The 11048-nt window shown below is 39.0% G+C and overlaps 1 protein-coding gene across 6 annotated transcripts; it reads left to right on the top strand.

Moving 5' to 3' along the window:
• The first annotated feature begins 431 nt into the window (after nucleotides 1-431).
• LOC105692879 (eukaryotic translation initiation factor 4 gamma 2) lies at nucleotides 432-10790 on the top strand. Of its 6 annotated transcripts, none has more exons than XM_012412388.3 (8): nucleotides 432-481; nucleotides 5338-5449; nucleotides 5596-5812; nucleotides 5931-6873; nucleotides 6957-7091; nucleotides 7250-8142; nucleotides 8262-8567; nucleotides 8659-10790. In XM_012412388.3, exons 4-8 carry the CDS (start codon nucleotides 5970-5972, stop codon nucleotides 8725-8727), a joined length of 2307 nt encoding a protein of 768 aa, XP_012267811.2. In that variant the 5' UTR covers nucleotides 432-481; nucleotides 5338-5449; nucleotides 5596-5812; nucleotides 5931-5969; the 3' UTR covers nucleotides 8728-10790. The 6 variants fall into 6 exon arrangements, with proteins under 6 accessions (XP_012267811.2, XP_012267809.3, XP_048511853.1 ...); XM_012412386.4 differs by having other exon boundaries at nucleotides 463-481; nucleotides 5338-5476; nucleotides 7262-8142; XM_048655896.1 differs by having other exon boundaries at nucleotides 464-481; nucleotides 5338-5476.
• The last annotated feature ends 258 nt before the right edge of the window (nucleotides 10791-11048 follow it).

Genomic DNA, 11048 nt, shown 5'->3' with positions numbered 1-11048 from the left:
TATATCGTCTGCTTAGTCCATAAGCTATAGCGACGTGGTTAAATTTCTGAAACTTTCTACCCTTTGTGACTCTAGAAACAAAATTGGAGTTCATAGAAAGAAATTAAAAATTATATGAAATCTACTATTCATGCGCTTGCCAATAACCTGAGATATTTTACAGTCTACCCTTGCACAGATATTTTTATGCAGTCTCACTTGTCTATCGTCACGGAGATTATTCACCAACAAAGTCAAATGAATATTTTGATGAGTGAAATAATTGGCGAAAACGTGAATGATATGTCTTTGAAATAAATATAGCGATAATTTTTTAACCATCAAATGTACATGAAGACCATTAATCTAATGCAGGCACAAAGAAAAGCCTAAAATATCACCATAACGGATATTAATTTGATAGGACAGCGCACGGTGGTGCGGAAGTCCCCGAGTACCGCCGATGGATTGCGAAAGCCTCCACAAACAACAACCGTCGGCCGTAAGTAAATCGTCCTGTGAATAATTTTAATTTTAGTGGCAATCGTCCCTCTTATAAATTAGTGCGTAAGTTGAGGTGTGATCAGAGGTGATTTTCTGTCGGGATAACTGAAGTTTATCGTTTTAAGGTAGGCTAGAGAGATTTGTGAGCAATTTTAGTGAGTGCGGCGAACCCTATCAAGTCGTCTCGAAGGTTCACGTACGTCGTGTCGTGCGTCATGTCGGCTTTGAGCGCATCGCCGCATCCTCTGCCGACCTCTGCATAACTGAATAATATATATTTGGACGGAAAATTCAGTTATTAATTTTATATCAAACCGTTGCGACTTTTACGACGAAAATTAGATGATCGGTTATAGTGTAATCCAAGGTATTGCGCGCGTGTGTCGGGAATTTACTTTGACGTTTTATCGTGTTCTGAAACGACCGCTAACGGATATGAATTATTTGATTTGACTTTTTTCATCATCTTTCTCTCCTTTCTTCTACGGACGCTTGTCTATTGGACTATGAATAGCCGCGCTAATTTACATTCGAGGCTAGGGGCATAGCGGGCTCTCGTTAGTCAGGATCGAGTCGATGCTTCGTAACTTGGACATCTAGCAAGTTAAACGTTGGATTATTAAGATTGAGGTCAGAATGAACTCCTAACTATCCGTTCGTATACTGTGGGTGAAATAAGCTAACTCGCTAAATTTTTTTCATCCATTTGCGGGGCTGCCCCGAATATTCTGACAGATCAAATCTATCTTTCAAACATCAAACTGTAAACTCCGCTGACTCCGAAATGACACGCTGCTGACGTTCAGCGCATGTAGGATTTTCTTAAGATAGGCATTGGGATTGAACATCGCTGCAGGGTTGCGGGAGGGGCTTGCGTCACGCCATTGCTATCTCTTTGTCCGCCGTTGCCTTCTCTGACGGACTGACTTACGAACAGAGGTCTGTTGCTCCCGCTGTCTCTACGTGCGAGTACAAAGATCTTTCAAGGATTTCGATCCCTCGACGGCCGTCACCACCAGCGCGGTCATCGTGACGTTTCTTTTCGTTGATCTTCTGGGAACAATTACCGCTTACTCTCTTCGTCAGCCTTTCCCAACCTTTAGTCACAATCGCGTTCTAGATCATTCCGCCGATGTTTTCCAGAAACCCGAAACGTCAACTTCCAATAATTTCGTTATCGATTCTAATATTCACGCACTGCTGAATCATCGCGGTAAAAAATTTGAAAAAGGCTGTTCTAGAAATTGCTTTCTAAATTTTTCGTTTCCAAAATTAACGGTGTCGCTCCTCTGTGCTATTCCAGAGGTTTGTAAATTATACATGCAAAAGGAAATAAGCCGGGGGTTAGTCATCAATTTTTTCTTTCATTTATTTTTTCTTACTTCAGTTTCAGAGCTAAAACACCTGACCCTCGTAGTTTTCTACATTGTATCAGAGTAATTTTCATGTTCTGATTTCTACGAAAGGATAAAAACGTGTTTAAAAACTTTTTGCTATTTTGTGCAATGCACGTGTAATTGTTTGGTTTTTTCCTCACGGAATCGCAATAACAAGATAACGTAATATATTTTACGGTTGCGTCACGATATGCAATAAAATTATGAAAAATGTGCTTTTTACTGGATACGAACGTCTTGGTTGGTTTTAACCTAATGACCGTTTTGTAACTATCCAGGTAGTCTTACAATTAGACTAGGGATCAGGATACAGTATTTCTAGTAGTTCTCTCCGACATGAGCGTACATAGACATACGGTAAAACGCACGGAACGTTAATCAAAGTCTCTAGAAAATTCTGCGTATCCAACGTAAAAGCGTATAACGTTGTCATTATATGTATGTATGTACGTATGTAGAGGCATAGTACAGGTATTTCAACATTTGATTAGCGATTCCGTTGAGCTCTGACATTATTTTATTTGTTTATTGTGTTATTCAAACTCGTGCAATATACCTGGTTAATTTGCTAGATGTTTTGATATTAAATTATTGTTGTCTCAATGATTAGATATTCTTAGTATTGTTCCATATTTTATCTGTATAGTTTGTTGATGTCAAACAGTCCCAGTGGATAGAATTGAGTGACGCAGAGGTGTTCATATATTCCAATCCTATTTTGATTGCTGAACGTATTTCTCCGTAAATTATACAGTCAGAATTTATCCTGCGATAGCCTCTTGAAATCGACGACTCCTATGAATCATTACTTGATTCCCCTGTATACATATATTCACGCCAATTCGAACTCGTTTTTAAACAGATAACGAGATAAGTATCACAATGAAATTCAACTCCTCAATTAACTCTGAATATACTTGTCTATACAAAAAAAATGTTCAGCATGAATAAATGTTTTAAAAATCATTATGCGCGCATGTAGAGATAGTTATTTTTATAAATAAATCGTTCGTGCTATTTAGTATGAACGCGTGTGACGATGATGTACGTACGTGTATACACTACTAATTAATGAGTATTATTTTAAACGTATACCGAGAGCTCGTGATACTTGATCTGTTGCACGTTGTCCATGATGGCTTTAGATGATATTAATCATTATTATAATATTCGCACGTGTCTAAAAGGCCATTCGATTCTCACTCTATTTGTCTCGCGTAAAATGTAGACTAGGATGATTGATCGTTAGATATTTATAGCGATAATCTTGTACCTGCGTGACATTGAAAATTTTCAAAGATGCGATAACATTTGAAATTGAAAGTTGACAAGACCCTTGAATAGTATCAGACCTCTTCGCCATTAAAATAATAACTCGAGTGTATGAAATCAAGAATCACCTTGAATGTTCAAACAACCTCGAGTGAATGCAGGCGTGCCTCAATGAAATAAAAATAACCATGACATCTGTATATCCTGAAAACATGCCACGGTGGTGCATTTTTGTTAGACTAACTTCTCCAGACATTAAATATTTGCGGAGTAGGTAATCCGAGTTTCGCGATCCAAAAAGATGTTCGTTTGACCCGATCACACAATATTTCGGTATCTTCCGTTGGACAACGGTTCAATATCAAGCAACAAAACTATAAATGTATATAGAAAACAAAAGCTTATGCCCTCGCTTATACCTGTAGGTATATGTAAGCTCTGCGCTTGACCTCCTCTTCTAAGGTACGAGTAATCTTTATACGTAAGAGATTAAACGCCAGATCAAAGAAACCTGTTTGAAATAAACGGAAAAAAACGAGATAGAAATTTTTTTCTATGATCAGTGAAATAAAGTCTCCGCACGCAATCGTACATTTACCAGCCAGCAGCGATCGCCACAAGAATAATTTACCCACGATCGTAGAGAGACCTTATTCCGGTCGGGTTTTAAACTCCAATCGTCGGTCGGTTCGAGCCTTGCACTGAGGGAACCCGGGAGAATTTTTACCCTAGAGTCCTCGACCCCAGCGTCGGGACTCGGGACGCCGGGAGTGCACCTTCGGGCGTCCTATGCCGAGCCTGCCCGAGCGCCACGACCCCAGAGGTCATTGACCGTCTGACCATGAGCCGCGCCCCACATAATATTACGCTTCTTCTTTTCCTGCCGGTGTTAGATACTTGTACTCTGATGTCTTCTGCTCCTCATCTCTCGACACGTCACACGTCACTCTGACAGAGATTTATTTTTCGTAACTCCCTGAAGATCCGAATTCGTGGATAAATTCTGAAATACTTATCTTAGACGGAAAGTTATAGATACCGAGGATCAGGTGCCGTTCGTTTGGTGTTGAGAAAAAAAAGCATTACATAGCTTAGCAACGCGGTTAAATGACCCGTTCGTCTGGAGTCTAGACTGAGCAAGGTTCTGCATACATACCTATACACATAGCGCTCGATGGTCTGACGTGGTGTGTTCGTTTTTGGAGGTGCGGGTTTTTTGTTCCCGACAAGGGTGGAATACGGGCAAAAAATATCAATTTAATCACGACGAAAGAAGGTCTTGGCTAGGATCGACCACGTGTATCGGTAACACGCGTGTGCACCGCTTGCACTTGAATAATGATGAGATGAAATTCAATTTTGAACATTCATCTTCCAACATTACAATTCGATGGGTTTGGTTACAACCACGAAATATTTTTCGCGTGTACGGATTTCGGGACTATTCCACACTAACGAGTTTTTGATGTATTGCAAAAATTGCGTGCTGTAATTATGTGAACAAAGAGAGATCGTCTTTGTGAGAGATAAACAGGCTTCCGTTTTACTGTGAAGCCTATACGCTCATCAGTCGTTACCTACTTACCGCAATAATTTAATATTGATTGCAAGTATGTTTATCTTGTTGGAAACTTTTCTCATTCATCCTAGTAAAATTACTTCCAAAGTTGCGTATTTTAAGGCATCGTTTTTACTGTCTTTTGTCGAACGTTAAACCTACGACGAATAGAAAGCTATGACTCAACTATACACATAATATGATATTGATTTTACCGTGACTCTCGCCGTAATTAGGAACGATCAAGATGTCAGGACTTTGTACAGTTGATTCAAACCCGTTTAGGCAAATTCAATCAGCAAGTGTGTGTGATGTATGTACCTACTTTGATATTTTTTCTCTCCTTCATTTATCAATTTTGAATGGGCAACCGCAACTGCAAAAGCGTGGAATTAATGATATTCGCTTTATATCATCCCCCATCTTCATTTCGAACATCGACTTTTATTGCGTAATTTCATTTAGAAACATCACAATTATGAATTGCTGCATGTTTGCGTTGCGAATATTACATCGCAGCAAGTGTAATCCTTGACCTAATTATATTGATAATATTATCATTTTTGCAAAAATGAAATCTTGTGTAATATTTCTCTCGACTTATGTTGTATTTTTTTTATATTGCAGCTTCCTAGAGTAAGATCTGTGTGCTGTGGTTTATCATTCAGGGGGCCAAAACACGCGCAACAACGGACGACCCCACAGGACCGGGGGGTGCTTCTCGTGTCTCGGGAGGAAGGTCAGGATCAGAAAACTTATCTCGAATGTAAAAATCGTTCACACGGTGCTCCACACAATAAATATCAACTCACTCATCAAACAATTCGCAAACGCGTACGTAAAGGCAAAAAATTCACCTAACAAGACTGATTCGATGCCTTCCAGGGACGAAATTCGCTCCCTATCCACTAAGCGACGCTGGATCCCTCCTTCATCTATTAGACGCGATGCACTCACTCAAGAAAGCAGAAATGATCTCATCTTCAGAAAGGTGCGGGGTATTCTTAACAAGCTCACACCGGAAAAGTTTGCAAAGCTGAGCACCGACTTGCTCAACGTCGAGCTCAATTCCGATGTGATTCTCAAAGGTGTTATATTATTGGTAAGCAAAATTTGATACATTTAACGGTAACCGCTAGCGGTTTAGTGATATGTTGATGTGTTGATTAATGAAGTGGTCGCAAGTTTCTAATGAATAATTCGTAATTTTTTTTCGGCAGATCTTTGATAAGGCACTCGATGAACCAAAGTACAGTTCTATGTACGCACAGCTGTGCAAACGGCTGTCTGACGAAGCTCCAAACTTTGAACCTCAGAAACCCAACGTTGACGGTCAAGCATCCCAAAGCACATTTACAATTCTGTTGCTCAAGTATTGCAGATTTGAGTTTGAAAATCGATCAAAAGCAAATGAGGCATTCGATCGGCAAGATGACTTGGCCCCGGAAGATGAAGAGCGCCGTCAATTGGCAAAGCGTAAGATGCTCGGAAACATCAAATTCATCGGGGAGTTGGGCAAATTGGAAATCGTATCGGAAACGATCCTACATCGGTGCATTCAGCAGTTATTGTTGGAGAAAAGAAGGGGAGGATCCAGGGGGGACATAGCTGAGGATATCGAATGTCTCTGTCAGATTATGCGCACCTGCGGTCGCATTTTGGACTCTGACAAGGGCCAAATGCTCATGAAGCAGTACTTTAAACGCATGAGCGTCTTAGCAGAGAGCAGCGAGTTACCCCTGCGCATCCGTTTTATGCTACGTGATGTTATCGAATTACGGCGCGACGGCTGGGTGCCGCGCAAGGCCACCAGTACCGAAGGGCCTATGCCCATCAATCAGATCCGCAATGATAACGAAGATTCCTCAAGAGGTGGCGGATACAACAGACGGGATGACCGTCTCAGCAGTGATATCTTTAGAACGATGCGAAGCTTTGATGACAGGGCAGGCAATATGTCACTCAGCTCCCATCCCTTTGGAATGGGACCTTCTCCATTTAGTCCAAATGGCTATTCGGGGCCTGGTAATGTCGGCTATGGCAGACACAATCAACGTAATCAACCTAATTACTACCAAAATCAAAACCGCCATCAGAACAATTTTCAAGGAAAGCATAATCACAATCAACAGCAACAGAACTCTTCGCAGAATTACAACAATAGTGAGTAACGAAATTCTATGACAACTGCAATAACTGTACACTGCTCGAATATTTCTACAACTCTGATTTGTTCATCGTTACAGATGGCAACAAAGAGCAGTCCCGTTTGAGGAACAAAATACTGCTTAAGCACCCGGAAGAGGTGTCTCTCAGGCCTGCACCTAATTCAATGGTATTTAGCGCCAACACGAACCCGCCAAACCTACCTCTCAACAACAGTAAGTATTTTTATTTAACACTGATAAATTTTTGTAAATCAATCTAAGAAAAGAAAAACCTAGTGTCCGTTAATCGCGACAACTGGATTATTGTTGAAAGCAATATAGGTATAATTTAAGAAGAAAGTAGTACACTCATGTTTACCGCTGAGGGATAGGTATGTTCATAGGCGGCCACGTATCGGAAAGTTTGCTTTCTCCAGCGAATTCTTTGAAGGCCAGCCCACCGCTGATGCACAAGGAACCTCCATCAGCGATTGTGATAAAACAAGGCCCCGTCGAGAAACGGGACAAAGCAAAGGACAGAAAGGACAAGGGTCCCTCTAAAGAGGAAGTATTGAAGAAGGTGAATGCATTAATGGATGATCTGGTTAATCACGGGAATATTCCGGACGCAATAACAGCGTTCAAGGATCTAAAAATACCGGAAAGATTCTTGCGTCACGTAATTTTCACCTTCTATTCCAACACTTTGGATCGCGGTGATTCGGAGCGGGAACTTGCCGGAAAACTAGTGTCCGATCTGAAAAAAGAAGGGCTTATTACCGGGCAACAGTTCCTTGAGGGGTGGAAGGAGCTAGTCGCTAGCATGGATGAAAGGGAGAGCACAGTTGCTTGCGTTGCTTCTCATGTCGCATCTATAACTGCTAAGGCGATCGTTGATAATCTGATGCAGCTAGTAGATCTAGCTTCAGTGACTGAAAATGGGCAACATCACCCGTTATTCCTACTCACCCTTCAACAGTTGCACAAGACTCAGGGCAAGGAAAGACTTATGCAGATCTTCAACGAGAGTAAGGTGAACCTGATGATCCAGCTACCAGAGGCGGAGAAGACGAAGGAAAGGTTGGGTAAGATCCTCGAGGACAGAGAATTGACGTTTCTCTGCCCTCTTCTCAGGATCCAAAAGGAAATGTGGAGACAGCTCGAGATTGACCCCAGTCCCAATGCCCTCTACAAATGGATTAAGGAGAAACTTGACCCTTCTCATCACTCCGATCCAAGTTTCATCAATGCTCTGATTACCGTTCTCTTGAAGTACATCACTCAGGTTCGATCCATCACTTTACAAAGTTTAAATATAATTATAACTCTTTATTTATCAAGCAATAAATTTTTTGATTACATTTTTTGTACGCCTTTGATTGACGAAGTTTTAAAAAATTCCAGGAAACAACATTAGGTCCAGAAGTTGATCCAGAAGCTGCAGTGGACAAAGCTTTGATTGAGAAGGAACGAGCGTTGTTGATGAAGTACAAACGCGTGCTGGAATCATTTCTTCCCACTATTGAGACACAAGTAACTGCTGTTCATGCTCTGCAAGTATTTTGCTACTCGCACAAATTCCCCAAGGGGATGCTTCTGCGATGGTTCATGGCCCTTTATGCAATCGATGTCGTCGACGAAGAGGCTTTGTTGCAGTGGAAGGAAGACATCACTGATGATTATCCTGGCAAAGGACAAGCTCTTTTCCAGGTGAATATTTATAGCGCATGTGTATTCTCATAAATCAAACGTCAATGTTCTAACAAAATGAGTACAAAACAAATCTAATTTTTCATTTCAGGTCAATTCCTGGTTAACATGGCTCCAGCAGGTATCTTCCGAGGAGGAGGAAGATGAGGGTGACAACTAGGATGTGGAAAATGGGCCCAAATGGGCAACTATCTTGTGACTACCTATTATTTGAGATAGGGTTTTATTATCCACTTCGCTGAGCCGAGGGATTCCGTTTTATCAATTGCGTTGTCTCCATCCAGCACCGTAAACAACTAACAACAACCTGTCAGTCCGTCGGCCATCTTGCGAAAGAGAAAATCTGTGACGTGTTTTTAAAAAGGAAACTCAAACGACAAAAAAAAAAAAACAAAAAAAAAACAAAACAAACAAAAATAGAAAAAAAAATAGAAAAAGTAATAACCCGCGAGTGGCGCGACAGACCCTTTAAACAGGAAGTTTTAAAGTTTTAGATAATTGAATATTAATATGATTTATAAGGAAATTTGCCCGGCATATACTAAGAGGCAATATGAATAATCGTATGAATTTAAACAGAACGGTAAAGAACGGAGTAGACGTAGAGAGCAAAGAAGGAAGAGAAACAAAGAGGAGGATGAGAATGGAGTCAAGAAACAAAACAACCAAAAAAAAAAAACAAAAAAAAATTATATTAGTCTGGTGATTTGTGTTGTCCAAGTTTTTGTCTAGTATTGTGCATGTGCCACGTTTTGTAAGTCTTTTTGTCCGCGGCAAGAAACGAGTCGCTTGTTATCTCTGTGTACCAGCTTTTACATTTATAATTATTACAAAAAAATATTACTATTATATTATTATTATTATTATTGATGATTATATTACTACAGTAATTTACTACAAACGCAAAAAAAAAACAAAAAAAACAGTACACTTATCAGTTTTGTCTTTGACTATAGTTGAAATGATAAGCAGGATCATGAGAAAAAAATAATAATTCAAACTAATCCTGGAGCAGAAAAACGACTCGGTTTTACTTTACTAGTCCGCTGTGAATCTTGTGAGTGACTTTGTACGCGAGCAATGTACAAGCGCATAATCATCAGTGATAGACTCCAAAGTTGAACTTAATCGCCAGCAGACAACCGTATTTAAAAAACAAAAAAGAAAAAAAAATGAGTACAATATGCTTGCCCACCTGTATACCTATGTGCTGCATATGTACGTTATTATTATTATTATCATTATTGTTACTATTATTATTATCATTATCACTCTTATTATGATATCAGTAACTAATAATTTTTCGTCCAAACAACCAATAGCCAATTTCACCACCACCATCAACAATAATAATACTGCTACTCTACTACTACTTCTACTACACTACTACTAATACTGCTACAATTACTACTACTACTACTATACTATTACCATCAACACAAAAACTGAATCTTACGCGTAGAAGAAATCGAGCGAAAAGAAAAAAAAGAAAAAAAAAACCAATAGCGACATAAACTAAATCGTATTAATACAAAATAAACATGCCTCGGTGTGATTTATCAAAGATTACATCCATGGTCATTCTAACATCCCGTACCATCATTGTCCAAGAATTTTTTCTAGTTAGATACAACTATCATAGACCAATTTTAAATGTTTCTTAGTAGAGATTCAAGTTCGTCTCCAATATACAGATCAAAGTATGTATAAAATAGTAATATTTAGCCGCCCGCTAGTGATCCAGAGATATTTGTTCATCCCCCAAAATTGTTCTCTCTTATCTTTATGATACTATGACTGGCTATCACTTGTCTTGTTTTGTTTATTGATCATATTTAATTTAACAACTCGAAATAAAATATTGTAAATGCTCTCATTGAAATTGTACCGTTAAAATATGGACCGTACGGTTGAAATTAAGTTGAAAAATTTATTTCTATCATATGATAACGTTATAGCTCACACCATAAAGTGTTTGGCTTATTTGTAATAGTGAATTTAGTGTAATTTTTATCAATAATCAGCAGTAATATGCCTATCATTTTGTCTATGAATCATATCGTATGATATACTTATCTACATACCTATATAATAAATAATAATACTACTGCTCTACACACATATACATGAATACTGCACAGATCACACCTTCAAAATACGGATATTAGTTTCATTTAAACAAAATAATAGCGCAAGCAATAATTAATTATGTTGTAACTGAAATTTTGTTAATTTATTTTTTCACCCATAATAATAATAATAATCATGAATTCGCTCATCATTTTAGAACGCATCATTCACCCATATTACCAGCATCATCATTCGATTCAGCAAAAAAATTTGCTTCGAACGTTCATCGACAGTAAACACGAAGATATATTGGTGAATGATGAAAATGTCACCTATGTCTATAAAAAACATCCTCGTTATTATCATCACGATTCTCATGTGTATACGGTATGTACTTTATGATAGCACATG

The sequence above is a fragment of the Athalia rosae genome, chromosome 5 (assembly GCF_917208135.1).
Source record: "Athalia rosae chromosome 5, iyAthRosa1.1, whole genome shotgun sequence".
NCBI classification, from domain to species: domain Eukaryota; kingdom Metazoa; phylum Arthropoda; class Insecta; order Hymenoptera; family Athaliidae; genus Athalia; species Athalia rosae.
The sequence above is the reverse complement of the archived record's forward strand: the minus strand, read 5'-3'. Positions and strand labels throughout refer to the sequence as shown.

Bases quoted from the DNA above. Each gene is read 5' to 3' on its own strand.
- LOC105692879 (XM_012412387.3), top strand. From the start codon at position 5,585: ATGCCTTCCAGGGACGAAATTCGCTCCCTATCCACTAAGCGACGCTGG. The intron at 5,813-5,930 runs GTAAGCAAAATT...TTTTTTCGGCAG, and splicing joins TCAAAGGTGTTATATTATTG to ATCTTTGATAAGGCACTCGA. The intron at 7,092-7,249 runs GTAAGTATTTTT...GCTGAGGGATAG, and splicing joins AAACCTACCTCTCAACAACA to GTATGTTCATAGGCGGCCAC.